Raw genomic sequence first — 20,086 nt, 5'->3', positions numbered from 1 at the left:
AAACATATGGTCTTTAACCACATTACCATGCACAAATGAACCGCATCATCACTTAAAGAATCTAGCTTAATAATTACTTCTAACAGCCTCCTTTAAGGTAGACTTTTTTAAGTCCCATCAAAGTCTTCATCTTCACGAATAGAACCAGTTTGTTAGGACACGGGACATCATCCCGGGGGCTGCCCTTCAAGCCCATGGGATAACTAGTATCGATATTGTCCTCCACTAACCACACATTGAGATTGGGCCACAACTTGGCAATGAGTGTGAGGTTTTATTCGAAAAGGCATCGGTACTAGTTAGTGATCTTTCTACTCTATCAACCCATGATGAACTCCTTTCTTTTCCACGATTATATCCTCCTCTTCTTCCTCTAGAACTCCCTCTAAAATAAGTTTGTGATTGAAATGCTTGCTCAACTGGAGAAGAGTCAAACTTCTTCAATCGTAACTCATGAGATTGAAGAGAGTCAATAAGACCATCCAAAAACAAGGTAGACAAGTCTTTAGATATATGTATTCATACTTGCAAGTCATGCTTTTAAGGATTTATTCAAGAACCCTTTGATCTTCAATATTTTCTCCATTTAATCTCAGTTGATTAACAAGAGAGATTACACGGTTGAAGTAATCTTCAATTGATTCAGACTCTTTCATTCATCCGCAACATATCAAACTCGCCACGCAAAGTTTGTAGTCTTGCCATTTTCACTTTCTCTTCACTTTTGTAGGAAGTATGAAAGATATTTCATGCTTGCTTTGATGATGTAGCAGCTGAGATTCTTTCGAATATAGCTTCATCCACAACTTGGTAGATAAAGAACAACGTCTTTTTGTCTTTCTTATGCCTTTCTTTCAACTCGGTGAGTTGTTAGCGATGAGACTCTCTCGACTCTACAAAACCGGACTCAACAATTTCCGCAAAATCTTGAGGCGCATACAAGACTTTCATTTGTATGCTAATCGACTATAATTTTTTCCACTAAACTTTGGGAGTTGGGGTGGTAACATATTGTTGTTAGAATTAGCCATGGATCTTAACAAGGCTCTGATACCACTCTATTATCAACAAGAGTAACTAGATAACAAATGATTAAGAGAAGAAACTTGTTCTTTTAAATAAAAACTAACAAATAATGATTACGAATAGTGAAAGAAAAAATTGTTTAATTCATTCGATAATTAGAAATGTGATTACGCTCCCTATTTATATGTCACATCCCCACTAATGTTTAACTCATACATTAATACAATTATTACATCTCATGAAACATATATATGGTCTTTAACCACGTTACTGTATACAAATGAACCGTATCATCACTTAATTAAGGAATCTGGCTTAATAATTACTTCTAACATGTTGTGGTTTTGGAACGAATTTGATCCGAACTCATATGAACTACTAATTTCGCCAAAACTGGCTGTAACCGGTTTATCGTTTTTTTTTGTGAGCTCCGATTTATTAGGTAGGGGGTGTACTGGACCGTGTGTAGCGCCCAACATAAATAAGTACAGACCCCAAGTTGAGCCAGGGTCTGCTAACCATTCCATTGGTCAAGTACTGTATAGTCTAGTCACAAGCAGGTCCGCATAATACGGCACAAGCACAATGCATTTCAATTTGCAGATTAAATCTTCAGGTATCGCTCTCTGTTCTTATCCAAAATTGGTAACTTGTTATTGGAAACAATCATTTGTCATTGTTTTGGTAGTCAACGACATCAACGAATACCATCTTAGTTTTTTAAGTGCTAGTACCCCCACTATTCTTCCAGATAATCTTAGCCACTGGAATACGGTACCTGATCTTCCAATGGATTCCTACTGAATGCAATGATATATCAAGCAGCAGATGATGAGCTCTCCAAAGTTTATTATTATGTTTATGTGGGAGAAGAAAGAGAAGAGCGCGGGTCGCGCCTTGGGCAAGGCCAAGTCGACGGCTGGTCGTCTTTGAAAAAATCTTGGTGATCGACCAAGGCAAGAGCTGGTCGCACAGAAGTCGAAGTCTTGGTAGCGCCCTAGTCGGTTTTGACAGAGATTTGCCAGATTCGTATGTTTTCTATAAAGGAAAGTCTCCAATCCTTTTGAAAACTATAGACACGAATATGCACTCATGTTATGCTATATAAATATCTCTGTAACACAAAAATATAACCAACCAAGCAATAATATCTCTTTCTTCTCCCGTGGACGTAGGTCGCCGTATTGGCACCGAACCACTATAAATCATTGTGTTTTGTCTATTTAATTAGGTGTTTAATTCTACATGGTATCAGAGCGGATCGCTTAATCTCTCTCTAAATCAATCTAGATAAACACAATACATTATGTCAGATCCAAATCCAAACCCAAAGTCTGCTGTTACAACGAGATTGATTCTAATCCTGGTTGGAAGCTGTCATCAGTTCTCTTGAATGGAACGAACTATATACCTTGGTCTAGGGGGGTTTCGCTATCGCTTGGTGGAAAGAGGAAATTAGGGTTCATTAATGGTGCAAATGTATGTCTTGCCATTGATGATGCCGAATATGAGAATTGGGTTTCCAATGATCAGCTTGTTCGATCGTGGTTACTCAATTCTATGGAGTCTACTATTGCTGGGATTTTTACTTTTTCTGATTCTGCAAAGGAGATGTGGGATTCAATTGAAGATTTATACGGAAACCAGAACAATTCTGCCCGTGTGTTTGAACTTCACCTCGCAATTGGTGCTTTGCAACAAAGTGAGAAAACTTTTACAGAACACCTTGGGAATTTGAAGAAATTGTGGGATGAGTTAAATATATATCGTCCCACACACCATCGATGCTAAGACTCTGTTGAAGCGGTGAAGAGGATAAAATCTTCACCGTATTTCGTAGTCTTAAACCAGAATATGAAAATCTGGAAAGCAACATTCTAATGGAAAACACTCTTCCATCACTTGCTGCCGTTTGTGCAACTATTCAGAGGGAGGAAACAAGAAAGAAAACCATGAACTCCAAGGTAAAGTCCTCAATCTCGAATCCATCATTATTACTTGCAGAAAACTATTTTAGGAAGAAGTCACAGGGATTTGAAAAGGGTAAGGGAAAAAGGGAACCATCTCACTGTGATCATTGTGGAAAGAACTGGCACACCAGGGACCATTGTTGGGAATTATATCCACATCTTAAGAAGGAAAAGGAGCGCCCAAGAAAGAAAGCTTCTTTTTGTTGCGAGACATCAATGTCCAACTCGGATATTAGTCATCAGTTAAGTCAAATTCTCCAACAACTCACTAAGTCCATGTCTTCTAGCAAAGGTTAGTTTGCCTCAACTCATGTGTCAGGTAATTTACATGCCTATTTTACTATGCCAGAAAACAGTAACTCATGGATAATTGATTCGGGGGCTCCGATCATATGGCTAATTGCCCCCCTCATCCATAATTTTGTGTCCAAACCTGAAAATCATAATATTTCCATAGCAAATGGTTCTACCGTTCCCATTTTAGGTAGTGGTCAAGTAAATTTTTTTGATAAAAATCTCAAGAGTGATGCTCTAGTTGTTCCTTCATTCCCTGTTCAACTTCTATCTGTTGGAAAACTTATCAATTCTTTAAATTGTGATGTCATTTTTGTCTCCTAACTCTGTCGTCTTTCAGGATCGAAAGTCGAAAAGGACGATTGGTGAAGGAATTTATTCTAATGGACTCTATTTGTTGAAGTCGCATAAAAAGGCGTATCAAGCTAGTGATTTACTTGAGAGTCGTATTTTGCATAAAAGACTTGGGCATCCATCTAGTCATGTCTTGTCAAATTTGTTTCCGCATGCTTCTTTAAACTCTGATGATGTTTGTCAATTTTCTAAACAAACTCGTTTATCATTTCCAAACTCGAATTCTGTGTTAAATAAATTGTTTGAGTTAATTCATTCGATTTATGGGGACTGCTCCGATTAATTCCTATGATGGCTATAAGTATTTTGTGTTGTTCATTGATGATAAATCTCGTGCTACATGGTTATATTTATTGAAATAAAAACTGAGGTTGTAGTATTCAAGGATTTTCATACTATGATTACTAACCAATTTGGTGCTAATATCAAGATGTTTAGATCGACAATGGCACCGAAGTTTTGTAAAGGTATGTTACACGATTATCTTAAGTAGCGAGGTGAGATAATTCATCAAACTATTTGTGTTGGCACACCTCGTGAGAATGGCATGGTGAAGAAAGAGCGGACACCTTTTGGAGACCACTTTCGTGCTTTTATGTTGGGCATGAATGTTCCTAAGCACTACTTTTGGTTTCATGGTGTCTTAAGCTGCGCATATTTGATTAATTGTCTTCCCAGTCGGGTCCTTGGTTTTAAATCCCCATTGGAAGTGCTAAAAGCCAGGCCGCTGGATCTCTCTCACTTGCGAGTGTTTGGGTGTGTATGTTATGTGCATCAGCCAGCTATTCATCGAGATAAATTTAATGCTCGGGCTATTCAATGTGTGTTTGTTGGGTATTCTACCACACAGAAAGGCTACATATGTTACAATCCTGTGACAAGGAAATTGGTTGTCTCTCGTGATGTCCGATTTGTGGAATCTGAAGCTTTCTTTCATGATTCAATTTGTTCGAATCGGTCGTGGGGAGTGTTTGGCAGATTTGGCACCTCTCCCAGCTGTTGGTGAAGGCATTGTTCCTGTCCCAATAGTTGGTGAAGGTATAGTTCCCTTTGAAGAGCTGGGCGCTTGAAGTAAAGGGGAGTAGGGCGCTTTGCGGTCGAAGCAACTGGTGCTGGGCTCACGGTGATCCACAACTTCCAATGAGATGGGCGCGAGGGCGCTTTGCAGGTCGAAGCCGAACTGCGGCGCCTCGGTGATTCTCCAACTCCTCCAGTTTCTAGACAATCTGAACGAGAGAAACGACCTCCAGAAATTCTCAAGGATTACTATAAATCTGATAGAGAAAGGCATCCTCCAGTGACTCACATGAATTTTTATTCTCTGCATGATGTCACATATCCTCTGAGGAGTATATAATGTATGCCAATATCACTTTATCTCATCATGTTTTCTTAAGTACGGTCGATGGCGTGCAAGAACCCAAGAACTTTAGAAGCGAACTCTCGTCCCATTATGGAGAAAGGCGATGCAAGAAGAACCGTGCTCTAGGCGAGAATAACACTTGGGATATTGTTATGCTACCGTATGGAAAGAAAAAATTGTTGATTGTCGGTGGGTGTTGAAACAAGTTCAAGCGATGATGGTTCCTTAGAGAGGTCTAAAGCTCGACTTGTTGCAAGGGATTCATCCAAACTTATGGGCCGAGGGACTACAAGGAGACTTTTGCACCGGTTGCAAAGATGAATACGTTTAGAGTTCTTGTATCTCTAGGCTGTGAATTAAGACTGGAAATTATTTCGGATGGATGTGAAAAATGCATTCTTATCACGGAGATCTTAAAGAAGAAGTGTATATGAGCATTCCACGGACATCGAAGGAGACTAAGGTCGGATTAGTATGCAAGTTAAAAAAGGCTATCTATGGACTTAAACAATCTCCACGAGCGTGGTATGCCAAGCTTCGATTCATTCTAGCTATGACCAAACCTTAAACGAAGTGATCGATCCTTCCTTATTTGTTAAATCTAGCGAGGTTAGGCTTGGTTATTGTTCTTATTTATGTTGATGACATAGTTATCATAAGTGATGACCTTATCGAGATTTCTAAGCTCGAGGAGTTCTTGCACAAGAAGTTTGCCATCAAGGATCCGGGTATTATGAAGTACTTTCTTGGGATCGAAATTGCTTATTCAAAAAGGGTATATTTCTAAATCAAAGAAAGTATGTGTTGGATATTTTTGAGTGAGCAGAAAGTGGGGGTAAAACCATCCGATTCTCCAACTAACGATTGGAGCCAAGTTGGATAACACTTGGTGATCTTCTTTATCGACATTGGTCAATTATCGGTGATTAGTTGGTAAACTAATATATTTAACTATTACCCGACCATATATTTCTTATGTAGTGAGCTTGGTTAGTCGTTTTATGCATGCTCCAAGGACTCCACATATGAATGCGGTTTCTAGAATCTTTAGGAAGATCCGAAGCGGTCACCGTGCGTAATATTTGGATGCGGAAAAATGGGCATACATCTATTATCGCTTACAATGATGATTGATTACAAGGGGATGTCCGGTTGATCGGAGGTCTACTTCGGTTATTGTACCTTTGTGGGAGGTAATTTAGTCACTTTCGGAAGAGCAAGAAACGAGAATGTAGTGGCTCGTTCTAGTCTAAGCCGAAAGTATTGAGGCTATGGCTTCCACCACCGAGTGAAATCATATGGGTTCGCTCTTACGAAGGATTTGTGTTTTGGGTTGCATCCGCCAACTACACTTTCTTGTGATAATCAAAGCCGCTATGCACATTGCTGCAAATCCGGTGTTTCATGAGAGAACTAAGCATATCGAAATTGACTGTTATTTTGTGCGTGAAAAAATACAGTCTAACATTATCACTACCTCCTTTGTTTGAAGTGACCAACAACTTGCAGACATTTTTACCAAGGGACTTCCAGCTTCCAAGTTCCATGATATTCTCTCCAAGTTGGGTTCGCTGGATATTTTCACACCAACTTGAGGGGGAGTGTGGGAGAAGAAAGAGAAGAGCGCGGGTCGCGCTGAAAGTACTGGAGGTCGACCAAGGCAAGAGCGTGGGTCGCACCCAAGTCGAGCGCGGGGCGTGCCCTAGTCGGTTTTGACAGAGATTTGCCAGATTCGTATGTTTTCTATAAAGGAAAGTCTCCAATCATTTTGGAAACTATAGACACGAATATGCACTCATGTTGTGCTATATAAACATCTCTGTAACACAAAAACAAAACCAACCAAGCAATAATATCTTTTTCTTCTCCCGTGGACGTAGGTCGCCGCATTGGCACCGAACCACTATAAATCATTGTGTTTTGTCTCTTTAATTAGGTGTTTAGTTTTACAGTTTGCAATCCAATCACAAAACAATCTGTCACTCTTTGAGAACCCGCCAAAGAGGACGACTGAATTGCATTGCGTTGTAGAGGGATTCTTATGTCAAGTCGGCAGCTACCCATTCTTAGAGTGCGCCAACTACAAAGTTGTTCACAAAGTTGTTCGATGTCTACAAGCAGAGTACCCCAAGCTTTGCACCAGTTGTTTAGATGTTGAGATATTCTCGTCGCAGACAGGTCCGTGGGTTCAGCTGCGAATCACTTGCACCATTCCTTTTCGTGTGTATGAAAAGTCAGTAATTAGTGCAAGAGGAACGCTTTACTTTGGTGCAGCTACTTATTCTGGGACGCCGTTCTGTGCACTATTTGATCTAAACCCGAACATTAAGCAACAGAAAGTATTATTACCTCCAGAAGGTGAAGCTGAAGCTGGATTAGCATTAGATACTTGCTTGGTCAGTCTCAGGGATTCATTCAACTTATGAGATACACCTCGTTAGTGTTTCAGAGTTGGGAACTCAACGAAGATGGTTGTATGAGATGGTATTTGAAATACACCATCAGCACGCCTGAGATGTTTCCATCGTGCGCTGAAGATGATTTCTACTTTCTCGCTTTTCACCCATTGAATTCGGCACTCGTATTGCTAAATGCCAAAGAAAAGATTATACTGTTTGATATGCAAAACAACAGGGTGGAGTACTTGTAAAGCCATTTTGGTCACTGACGGATACTGCGCCGTTTAACTACTTTCCTTACCTATGGCCTTGTTGGCCACCTCTTTTCTCTGATGTGTGCTAATTTCATTTTTTTTCTGTTTCTTGTTGGTGATTAAAATAAAACAGTTCAAGTTGAGGAGGTTTATGATGTGTCTATCCTAGGTGAGTTGATAGTTTGATATTCGAATTGCAGGTTGGTCAGTTGGTGTATTGGACAGTTGTTTGACAGAATTATTTTATGATTTTGCTTCCTACTGGTTTATGTGATGTAATAATGGGTTTTATATCCCATTGTTTGTAGCGGCAAAACACCAAATATCACGGAAATTCTGATCCAATAGTGCGTCAAAATGCTAACCCACCAATACTATCCCATTGCTTTTAAGGGTTTCACCCGTGGATGCTTAATTTCAATGGGTTATATATCCCATCTCTTATTGTGGATGTATACGCCTAACTGTTTCAATGAAACCTTCCAAAATTGTGCATGACTCACTCCCATCTACTCTCTACACTCTACTCTCTAGTCTCGACTACACCAGTACACCCAATACCTTGCAACTTGGTGGATGAGACACATTTTTGGGGGTATACTTCCTTTATAAATTATAATCCATTCACTTCTCGGTGCCGTGTAGTAAAACGCCATGAGTCAAGTAGTCAACGAAACCCACACATTTTTGGAACGAAACCCACACACTCTCTGTGCCCGCCATGGTGAGTTCGCGGGAAAATAATATAAGATTTCCTTGTCAAGTTATCTGTTACCCTTCTTAGAACGTGTGAACTACCGTATTGTACGATGTCTAAAAGGAGAATTTCCCAGTCACTGCCCCGATTCGTTTTGAAGTGTCTGAGAAGTCAGTCATTAGTGAAAGAGGAACGATATACTTGGGTGCAATTACTAATTTTGGAATGCCCTTCTTACTACTATTTGATGTAAACCTGAACATCAAGCAACAACAGGTATTATTACCTCCAGGATCTGAAGATACTTGGGTCAGTCTCAGGGATTCATTCAATTTATGAGATACAACTTGTTAACGTTTGAGATTTGGGAGCTCAATAGAGATGGTCGTTGGAGATGGTGTTTGAACTACACTATCAGCATGCCTGAGATGTTTCCGTCGTGCACTGAACGTGATTTTGATTCCACCCAATGAATTCAGCACTGGTATTGCTATATGCCAAAGGAGAGCTTATGTTGTTTGATATGAAAAACAAAAGAGTGGAGTTGATTGTGAGGCCTTTTTGGTCTGCATACTAAGGAGTTTAACTACTTTCCTTACCAATGGCCTTGTTGGCCACCTCTTGTTCTTGATGTGTTCTTATTTCACTTTTGATTTTATTTTTTGCTACTTGTTGGAGATTAAAATAAAACAGTAAAAAATTGAGGTTTAAGATGTGTCTTCCCTTGGTGACTAGATAGTTTGGTTTTCAAGTTCCAAGTTGGACAGTTCTTTGACAGAATTAGAATTTGATACCCTGGCGTTTGGGTTCGTTCTGTTTGGAGTGAGTTATCTTTTGTTGTGTTATAGTTTGCGTGCTACTGTTTTATGTGGTGTTATATTTGTTTATCTTTTCTAAATTACTAATACAATAGAGGAGAATTAAACTAATGAATTACTAATAAAATTTTCTCTCACAAATTGAAATTATCTTGTTTTTTGGTTACTACAAATTGAAATTATCAAAACCACGCCAAGGGAGAAGGAATTCGTTTCATTTCCTAAATCCAATTGGTGTGGACTTGCGGTGCTTGTTTCCTAAACTGATTTGAAAACATCCAAATCTATGTATACACCAACAGGGTCTACCTCTTGCTTTATTATCTTAACAGCTAAACAAGAACTTTAGATAGCCACACGGAAACCATTTACATGTCATTCTGGTTTGAGGCCATTTTAAATTTGTCCTCCTTTTTGGTATGACAATTTTTGTCACGGATATTGTGTTCTTTTTCATGGTAAATACAGGCCTGAGCTCTATTTATTTTCTAGAAGAAAACTAAATGCAAATGCTCTCAAAAGAAAATCTAAAGTCATCACTAACAAAGATGATTGAAATCTTGAAATATTGGAGGGAATTGAAGTTTTACTCATATGATTGAAACACTAACTTTACAACAACAACTTCTGTCCATTTAGAGTGAAAAAAAATTAGGAAAAAAAATTAAACACACTTTCTTAGAAATGTTATAGAGAACAAGGTTTCTAACCATCAAAAATTTCAAAACTTTTTTCAAACTTGAGTTCCAAATTTTGCAAAGTGTACTTTTTTCAAACTTGAGTTCCAAAATTTGCGAAGTGTATATAGCTCTAGACAAGCATGGTCTAAATTCAGCAATAAAGAACTTTTGTAATAAAGGAGTCATGGGATCATTGGGCGGTCTTCATATAATTACACCTCACTAGCTTATTTTGAGTTATACGCACTTTAAAATTGTAATGATCAAAAGCAATGTAACTACATTTGTTCAACACTGCAATCAATAATAAATTCTATTAACAAATAACGAAATCCTACTCACATGTCCTCTTCCGTGTACCTTCAAAACTTAAGCTGTCATGCTAGATTAATAGTTCAAACATTTTGTGACTTTGTCCCTTCGAAATCAAGCAAGAAACGCTTTCACAACTAAGGCACAGAGCTTGGGTCTGTTTTGAGGCTCTGCATGTATATTTCAGGGCGCTCACTTGCCTTTGTTGATGCCAGTGCAAAACGGATTGGCTCTGAAGCAGTGCTTTGCCAAACTCCGCTGTGGTTTTAAAACGAAATTGATCCAAACCCATATTAACTACTAACCACTATCAGTGTCTTGCACAGAGGGCATTGAGAAGCACATGCCCAAGCATGAGATCGACAAAGTACTGATGCCCAATTTTGCCATCCCTCCATTTCGCCTTAGCTGGTGCTCTTCCATAATGCACTCCATCATTGCACCTGTTATCGTAATGCCATGGGAACGTCATGTCAAAGTCGTCGATAGCACCAGATAGTATACCAGCACTTTTCAATTTATCCAAAACTACTCCATTGAATGCCTCCATTTTGTTTGGATTGAATGCTAAGCTCCTTGCATATCCTCCAGTTTGCAATCGTTTATGCGATACAGTAATCGTGGAACTTGAAATCCTCTTTGCTTAACTGATTCAAGAACCTCCCCCCAAAACTTGGTTGCAAACTCAGCACCTTTGATGAATGCTCTTATATTTTTCCAGTAGACACCGTCATGAAGTCCTGAATTCATGATAATTGTATCAGGCACTGTCTGTTCAAGGAAGTACCCTTTCAATAGATTCCTGTAGTCTTCATTTTGAAGAGAATTCAAGCCTTGATAATTCAGAGTTTCATTCCAGTGCCCATTGAAAATGCTTGTAATTCGAACAGATTGAGAAGTGTTGCTTGGGTTGGTGAAGTTCATATCAAATCGTCTAGGTACTGATTGGATATCAGGCAATCCAAGGACAAAATTGAGGAGGTTTCTGATGGAGTCGACATGGTTTGAATCACCCCAGAAGAATATCCATCTGTTTTGCAAGCATTCCCAAGCAGAATCAGCAGAGAAGATCTTAAATGAACAATGAGCTGAATAAACCCAACCATTGCTCTCTAACAATCCTAACGAACCAGTACACCAAGAGTTCTGACAAGGAAAATCAGCCTGTAAGCATCGGTAACGCCCATCATTATCAATTTCACACTCATCATTTCTGCCATGCCGAGTCCACCTACCTGACCAGACATCTTGGAGAAAATCGGATTTCTGGCAAATAGACAACTCAGGTAGCTGAACTGAGTTTTTATAGAACTTGATCGGAATTCGGCGGAGTTCCTTCCAATAGACAAATCGCGTTGGTGAAAACCTGAGCCCTCCAAAATGTTGAAACAGAAGGACTATTGTTAAGTTATATTCTCCAGCAAAATCTGGATGAACTTGAAGCTTGAAAGAGTAAGATCCATCACCAGGATCAATTAAGGGTGGGCGAGTTTTCCATGACTCTCCTGACAAATCAATCTCAAAGTAGTCCCCACCCAAGCAATGACGATTCCCAGAATCATCCAAAGCTTGAATAACAATCTCATGAATTTCTCCAGTACTCAATTCTTTTGAATTGTCTACATCAAAAGCTGGGATTGAGATTTCCACTGTCTTAGAATCACGACATGGTTCACCCCCAGGAGCTAACCATCTAGACAGCAGATTCGACGAATAGTTTGGTTCTAATTCCGCTGAGATCCAACTCAAACTAGTTCCTAATAAGGACTTCGATTCATCAACAATAGAACTCAACTTGCTAGGAAAAACAGGCTCAACTTCACTCACATTCACTAATGAAGGTAAGCTCTCTTGGGTGGTAAAATTCCCCTCTAACTTGGAAGTATTCAGATTTTGTCGCGTAGAATTGATAAAACTAAGCTCAAATTTTGTCGAATTTATCGGTGTAGGAGAACCATACTGGGTAAAATTTACAGGTTTGTGAAGCTTAAAAGAAATATAATCTCTACCATTTCTCCATGCATTCAAACTACTTCTAATAGTACTTCCATCAATGCTCCAAATAATCAACATACCAAGAAATATAACAAGCGTAATGATTGGAAACCCCCTCGTAAACCATGAATTCGACCGCGAAATGTATAATGTAATGGGATTCGCTCCTTTTTCTGGCATCGATCTGTATCATTATTCAACAAAGCCCATCATAAAAAAACACTCCAAATTTCTATAACATTGTCAAAACTACACAAATTATTCTAACAAAAAAAAGAAAAACACTTACTGGTTTGCTACAAAGTGGAATCTCTTTCACCAATGTTTCACTTCCCAATCTTCTCCTTTTGTTTGTCTCGTTTTGAAGCTAAAGGGTAATGTTTTGAACGAAGGGTGAAGAGGTTGTACTTCTCTTTCTCTCCTTGTATTACAGCTACTGTTTTAATTCACAACACTTTTCATCAACTTTTTTCACACCTTGAATACAATTTGTACAAAAACACAACATGTAAGTTTTTTTCCAGACCAAAAGCTTCAAAATATCCAATTTTTTTTTTTATTTATTTTTTTTTAGCTTTTTAACCGAAGTCTAAAGTTAGCAATATCTGGCATGAGTTTAGAGAGACAGGAGGGAAGGAGGATAGTGTTAAATTACGAGAATGTCCTCTATTTGGAATTTAGAATGACTGTGTTATCCAAGAAAAAACAAGAATAAGAAAAAAAGCACCGACACGGATATTTATGGTATTTTGTCAGAGAGGTGCTTTTAATGCATAACCCGCCAACTATTTTAGCCATACCATGTGTGTTTATTTCGTTGTTGTTGGTTGTGATAATAAGATTGTGATAAAGCTGTTGAGGAGCTGGAATACAAGTATACACAAATAATTTTAACACTGCATACACTCACACTGCTTTAAATAGTCCAAACTCCACACTTATTGGTGGTGATGGTTTCATACTTTCATGTAGCAATAAACAAAAATGCCCCGAAATAATATGTATTAGAAGTGTACACGTGTAGAATTTGGAAGTCAATCAATCCACATTCCATAATGAGAAAGTAGAGTCAAAGAATTGTTCCACTTCGAAAGTAGAAAATATAATGCAGAGTGAAAAAGTGATTGGCTAGTTATGTGAAAACAAATCATTTGGTTTATATTTCAAAAGTTTACCAGTCCTTACACACTGCAATGTTTCGTGTGATTAACAATTAAAATCCTGTTTAATTCAATTATTGGCCTACTTTTTTCGACGTTGTAATGATTATATTAATTGGAATGAGAAGATAGTTAGCACTTAGCAGAATCTAAGAGAGCATTTTCATGATTTCACGATTTTGTCTTCAAATGGGCCTACATACTCTTTATTCATGATTTCACGTACAAAATAAATAAGAAAGCAACTTTCACCAGCTCTTGTTGGAGACTCGGAGCAGGTTTGATTGGATTGTTGGATAGTAAGTTGGTGAGCTGGTCCAGCCTGATATTTGGAAATTCGATCTACGCCAACCAAATCCAAGGCATTTGAAGACAAACATTTGGTTCAATACTTCAATTTACTATAATCCTTAAGGCTGTCGTTTCACTCGTTTGAAGCAAAAGTTTCCCGACTAAAAATGTAAGATTTATAAACAAATGTTTGGAGAGCTCTTGCTTGTATCTTGTTAAAGGTCCTACTGTCGTACTACCAAAGTACCAAATCGATTATCAAAGGCAACCCATATTACATTCAAAACAGTGTTAAAGTGACAAAACAATATAAATCTTAGTAGAGTGCAATGTATACCAAACGTCCAAAGTCCAAACCTATCTTAGAGCTTAGCTTTTACCCGAAAAATAGAATTAAATAAAAAATATCAAAATAATGAAAAAAATACATATTCGGAGCTTAGCCGATAGTTGTGGTCATTGTCAGGTAATATTTACACCAATCAAATGACCATGTATCCTATTAATACCACTCTTTGAAAGCAAAAAAAAATATAAAATCTGTAGCAGACATCAAAAAATGAATTATCAGACCACGAACCCAAACGCACACGAGCTCCTTATGAAAAATGATACACGGAAGGCATAGAATTTAATCAATATGATTGGAAATGACAAAATACGTGATAATACAGAAGAATAAAACGGCACATCGAGCTAGCTCCATGGATCATCCCAACCTTTTGGTCCCTCAGTTTTAATGAAGTTTACTATGACCTTCACTGCTTCTTCAACTCTATTAGATAGAGAATGATTTCCCCACTCGATCTCAACTTTCTCTGCTCCTCCCAGAGCTCTACACAATCTACAAATGACCAACAATCAAACTAATCATTACTTGTCGAGATACACAAGGAGAGGACATACAAGCAGATCATGAATTTGCAGTTATGACTAAAAATACTTTTGTTGTTTTCCTGTGCGTGCATTCACTGTCTAGTATCTACTGAGGTCCGGATAACCGGATAACATTTGGTGGAGACATCGAAAGTATAGTACATAAACTAAATTTTCTAGCTCTTCTGTTTGGATAAACATGATCAGCTAAAAGCGTCCATACCTTTCAACTAAGGCTTTCTTATCAGCGTATTCAGGCACATACTCATCAGCCATGGAAAATATAACCTGCAGTTAGCACACAGTAGTAGAATTTAGAATCATTCACCCAGCAAAAATGAAGGAAATAAACTTAACTGGAGCCCAATTGCATTCTCATAACACACGAATACACAGGCACAAACACAAGGAAGAGGAGAACGTGCAAATTCACATACCTGACAAGGCGTGCTTGACATATGCCCAAGTCTTGTTCTCAATTGGTCATCACTATGATCAGAACTGAACATATCGTCATCTCCCATATAAGCACAGAGGGAGTGATACCTATATTTCACCCACGATTTCAGTCAGGAAGCCAGGACTACACATGCACACAGAAGGTGTAACAATGGCCTATCTACCATTCATCTAGTTATACTACCTTTTTGCATATTTGAAAAAAGAAGGCCAATGAAGTCTTGTCCATAATCTTAAGTTCTTAACATTAAATATTCAAGTATTACAAGCTTAACGCTGAGCGACTGCAATCTTGGCAAGGCACTGAAGTACACAGGGAGGCACAGCCTACCACATGCATCTTTCAAATTTTACTAACTGACCCTGAGTTTCAGTAAGGCCATTCTGCTCCCTAAACACCATATTTAACTAATATAAAGTTTTAGACCCCTTTTCACTGTTATCATCTTGATATTGTACGACATGATCAGTCCGAACAGAAAAATGATTCAACGCTGATCGGTGATGCTAACAAGAATAGTTCCATACAGGTTTCGTTTTTTTTTTTTGGGGGTGGGGGGTGGGTGGGTATTGGGGATGGGCCTACTAGTAAAATAGCAAAATAACATCCTCATAAAGCTCATAGTTGTTAGTAAATCCACCCATATTTTGTACAATTCTAAACACAAACAGAATTATACTACTACATAACAAATTAACAGCATTTTTCGATTTTAGGCTATCTGACTAATAGACCGAAAACATTCTACGAAAAAACTAAGTAATTAAAATAGAATTTTGATTTCTTTTCTTTATTTATCTTCAATTTGCATTGCCTGTGATAACAAATTAACAGCATTTTTCGATTTTAGGCTATCTGACTAATAGACCGAAAACATTCTACGAAAAAACTAAGTAATTAAAATAGAAGTTTGATTTCTTTTCTTTATTTATCTTCAATTTGCATTGCCTGTGAGGGGTGGGTAACAAAAGACAATGTAGGATCCAAACCTATAGGCAGTCATTGGTGCCTCTGGATCTGCTTCCCTAGGCATTAGATCCATCCCTCGACCTTCACCTATCATAGTTGATGCCAAATCAATCATAGATGCTGTTTCCGGAAGGGTTGCTCTATATTCCCGATCACTAACTGGAGCCTGAAAACCATTATAATTGTGTTGTTATCTTAGCTGCAAATAAACTTTAAGAGATCACGCATGTGAAATCATGAGCTCAAACATTCTTGTTTTCTTTTGTTTTGATTTTTTTTCTTGGGTGTTAAGTAAAAGTCAAATTTAAATTAATAAAGCTAGAAGGCTAAGAAAGGACTACAGCTACAAGAGAACAAGTCATCCAAAGAAAACCCAAACATACACAGATACACCTCGTACCCACGAATATAAACTAAAAGTCGATCCCACCTAGCAACAAAAGAATCTAGATGGTAAGACCCTCTGCACCTTGATTATAGCTTCGCAGTGACAACCTTGATTGAATATATAGGATACGTGGGAATGGGTAACACAACACAAGAAATCCTGAAACACTACTCTTTCGCCTAGGGGGTGGAGAGAACACTGTGAGGTAGGTAGTTTTATGCGGGTTAGGTAGGTAGTTTTATGCGGGTTTCAACTTTCACTTGGACAAGAAAGAACTGAATAATATGAGCACCATCTAAATGCCTTGAGCACTTTGGACCAATAGAAAACAAAGGCCTCTATCAATAGAACTAAGATCCTCTTGTGTAACTGAGATACCCTCCAACTCACGCAGTTCTACTCCAACGAGATGCCTTACAAGATCGTGAAAGGTAACAAATTCCAACAGTGGTAACCAGAGGATCAGAAAGGGATAAGACCTCAACTGTTAAGCAAGTCAATTACCCGTATAGACACACCCAAGAAACACTAGACTCTAGGTGGAAAACAGTCTGAAAAGGTTATAATATCCCAAGGTGGCAACCAGAGGATCAGAAGGGACCAAGACCCGCTTTTAAGCAAGTACAACACCCTGTCCCAGACACACCCAAGAAACACGCGAATCAAGGTGGAAAACAGCCAGATAAGCCCAGCAACGAAGGCAGTAATGGTGGCAATGAGATCTTCAAGGTACAAGATATGACCAACTTTCTACATCCAAAAACTTGAAAGGAGTGTATTAAGTTATAAGACACTGTGTATGGTAAAGTAACAAATAATGACAAGGGCGGGGATGCTTGTCGTAACCTGGACTCTAGTCCATCTTTTTAGCAACTGGGTATGGTACGATAATAACTTAATCATTCATCTCACTTCTTTTATTCAAGAAACTACATAAAAAGAAAATCCCAAGAGTGCATATATAACATCGGACAACCTAAGAAGAGTTTTTTCTTCAATTTCCATTTCAATCTGATTGCAGGAAAATATATTACATATCCTTCTTTAATTTCTTTCCCATGCCCAATGCTTATTGCATACTGCACAGTTTATGGCCCTACTCTCATCTATGATGGATTCTTCAACACTACAATGGGACCGTTTGGGGAGAAAAGGGAAAGTTTGTCAAGAATTGAACTCTCTTACAATCATCTATTATACAGTTATATATTCACTCTGAATACTATATGTGGTAATGGAAAGTCTTTAAAGCATTTAAAAGCTATTTTTTTTAGTAGAATTAATTCGTAAATAAAAAGTATCAATTATAAATTATCAGGAAGTAACTAAGTTGCCTCCAAACACAGGTTATTCTACTAATCAATGAAAGACCTTTATATTCTGGCTTAATGAGAACTGAGATCATCTCACCAATAAACCTCTACTATTTCACCCCGTGTGAATAAAAATAGGTCAAGAAACAGAGTCGAGTCATATACATGAGTCAGGCTACCTATTTTGACATCCACAACCTACACAATGAACTAAGAGCTGATTTTCTGAGATTATGTTTTCCATACAATGGAGATGATCTCCAAAAAAAATCTGCTCATTTGTACATGCCAAACCTTGTCAAAAGTTGTGGTCAAGTTCGATATTTATTCAACGGTCTACAATTTTAGCACTCTTTTTGATAAGGCTAGATATATCCAACTTTAGCACTCTACCAAAAATCAGCCCTTAGCTCAATGTGCAAGTCCACTTTTTGGTTTTGGATATCAAAATAAGATGTCAAGGTAGCCTGACTCTAATGTATATAAAGAGAGAGAAAAAAAATCACAGACTGAGCTTGTGCATAGATTAAAGAACTGAAACATTTTATATATGATGAAACGGGTGAATAATTCATGTCACGGATGAATTACCTGCAAAATGGCTGCACGTACTGCTCTGGAGCATGCTGCATTTGTGCTCATGTAGTGCACAATAACCTAAACGAAGATGGGTACTAATTTAGGATTTTGAAATCCAACTTTGGTAAATTTTCTATAAATAAATTACTTAAGGCACTCACTTGACAGCCGGTACTGTGCCCAACCAGCACTACACCCTCAGAATCTTCCTTGTTGATTAGGTAACTGATTAGCTGATCAAGCTCCATAGCATCCTGGAGGAAATATAATAAACGTCTTAAAAGCAGCATACCACTGATATTTGAAAAAAAATAACACATAACCTATCAAAACTCCTACAAACATCTCCAAAATAATATACTAAACCAAGAATATTTACTATGTGATCTATGGTGACAGATAATAAGTACATGACTCTCTAGCATTCAATATAATAGTCATGAGACACCTCTAGTTATACATAGACTACAACTTCTCTGTGACAATGAGTGTGTTTCCTTCTTTTCTATCTCAATTCTGGTATTCTATGGATAGTATGTGGAGAGGAAAAAGTAGATAGGAGATACTAATTCTCCTTATAGTTTCCAGTTCCTCTGTTTACATCGTGTCATTGTGTGCGGTATCTGTGGTTTGACTGTTTTCCACTTTCTTAACCTTGAAGTCAGTACAATAAACATAACAAAAGTAAAATGTTCAAAGGCAATAAAGTATGATTTACACTATATGTAGGAATGAATAGAGCAACAAAAAGTGGAAACCTTTTTAAGTTTACTCTACCAGAAATAACAGATAATAAATTACTTGTTTCAAGCTTGAGGTTCCATATCCAGTATAAGAAGATGACAGTAAAAATTGCACCAGTGACCATTTTTCCTTTTCCAGAGCAACAGATAGAGGTTCTAAATATCTGGAAAATAAAGAAAGCCTCGTGTTAAGACAATTCATCATTATGTGCATGTTACTTGAGTAAGAACAGAACATACTCCGTTGCCAGAAAACCATCAGTCAATCCGCCAAGAAAAATTACTTGTTGTTTAAAATCACCAGTTTTGAATGCAACCTGCACAATGGGAAAAAATTCCCGTACATATAATGTCAATAAAAATGATATATAAGATGACTAAATGAAGAAAAAAAGAAAACGAGATCACCTGAATAGATTTGGGCCCATACTTGAAAAGAAGACCACGGAACTGATTCTTCTTAGGATTAACAGAACCACCACCGCTACTGACATCACTTGCATTTGAAGTATTAGTCATTTTGTTACTAGAATTACTACTACTACTACTACTAAGTTTACTACCAACTGAAACTATACTTGAAAATAAAGATGATGGTAGATTCATGGCAATGAATCTGAATTGTCCATTAAATCCCCATTAATTAAAACTGGGTAATTTTTTTTTAAAGGGTTTTTAAGAGAATTTAAGGTTTTTTCAGGGGTGAATTTGGGATTGTTTAAAATATTGTGACAAATGAGATATCAAGGAAGAAGAAAGAAAGAGGTACAGCTGGGACAGCAAAGTTTGGTTTTAATCTGCCACGTGGACGAGTTCTTGGACTTATTTCTATATTGGGCCGAATTGGGGCCATATATCCATAAACACTGAGTTAATCAGAAATCCAACTATCCAAGTGAAAGTTGCAAAACAAAATGTGAGGTGATTCAGAATCGGATGCCCACCTATGCTAGTATACTATAGCAGTGGGGCATTGTAAATGTTATATTTCATCTAACTTTACAGGTGTAGGTAATTTGGAGGAATGGTTAATTTGGAGGAATGGAATGGTTGATATGGACAAACTGCCTACGTATCAAGTTCTCTCTCTAGAGGAACTTGAATCAGGTCTGACGTAGTTCCTCATCCTCTTTATATAGGCAAGG

The 20,086-nt window shown here is 37.9% G+C and overlaps 2 protein-coding genes across 2 annotated transcripts; both read right to left on the bottom strand.

The window, feature by feature from the left end:
* Positions 1 to 10,339: 10,339 nt before the first annotated feature.
* On the bottom strand, positions 10,340 to 12,592 carry LOC147499439 (uncharacterized). Its single transcript, XM_086561232.1, is given in 3 exon segments — positions 10,340 to 10,771; positions 10,774 to 12,346; positions 12,452 to 12,592. Coding segments are annotated over 2 exon segments (1,863 nt in total). The 5' UTR covers positions 12,343 to 12,346; positions 12,452 to 12,592; the 3' UTR covers positions 10,340 to 10,477.
* A 1,395-nt stretch (positions 12,593 to 13,987) lies between these two features.
* On the bottom strand, positions 13,988 to 19,708 carry LOC147499438 (alpha/beta-Hydrolases superfamily protein). Its single transcript, XM_086561233.1, has 9 exons — positions 19,350 to 19,708; positions 19,182 to 19,258; positions 19,000 to 19,105; positions 18,360 to 18,452; positions 18,211 to 18,276; positions 15,939 to 16,084; positions 14,927 to 15,035; positions 14,713 to 14,777; positions 13,988 to 14,457 (listed from the first exon to the last, which is right to left on the bottom strand). Exons 1-9 carry the CDS (start codon positions 19,545 to 19,547, stop codon positions 14,310 to 14,312), a joined length of 1,008 nt encoding a protein of 335 aa, XP_086417359.1. The 5' UTR covers positions 19,548 to 19,708; the 3' UTR covers positions 13,988 to 14,309.
* Positions 19,709 to 20,086: the final 378 nt, after the last annotated feature.

The sequence above is a fragment of the Coptis chinensis genome, chromosome 5 (assembly GCF_015680905.1).
Source record: "Coptis chinensis isolate HL-2020 chromosome 5, ASM1568090v1, whole genome shotgun sequence".
Taxonomy (NCBI): Eukaryota; Viridiplantae; Streptophyta; class Magnoliopsida; order Ranunculales; family Ranunculaceae; genus Coptis; species Coptis chinensis.
This window is presented reverse-complemented; position numbering and strand designations above follow the sequence as displayed.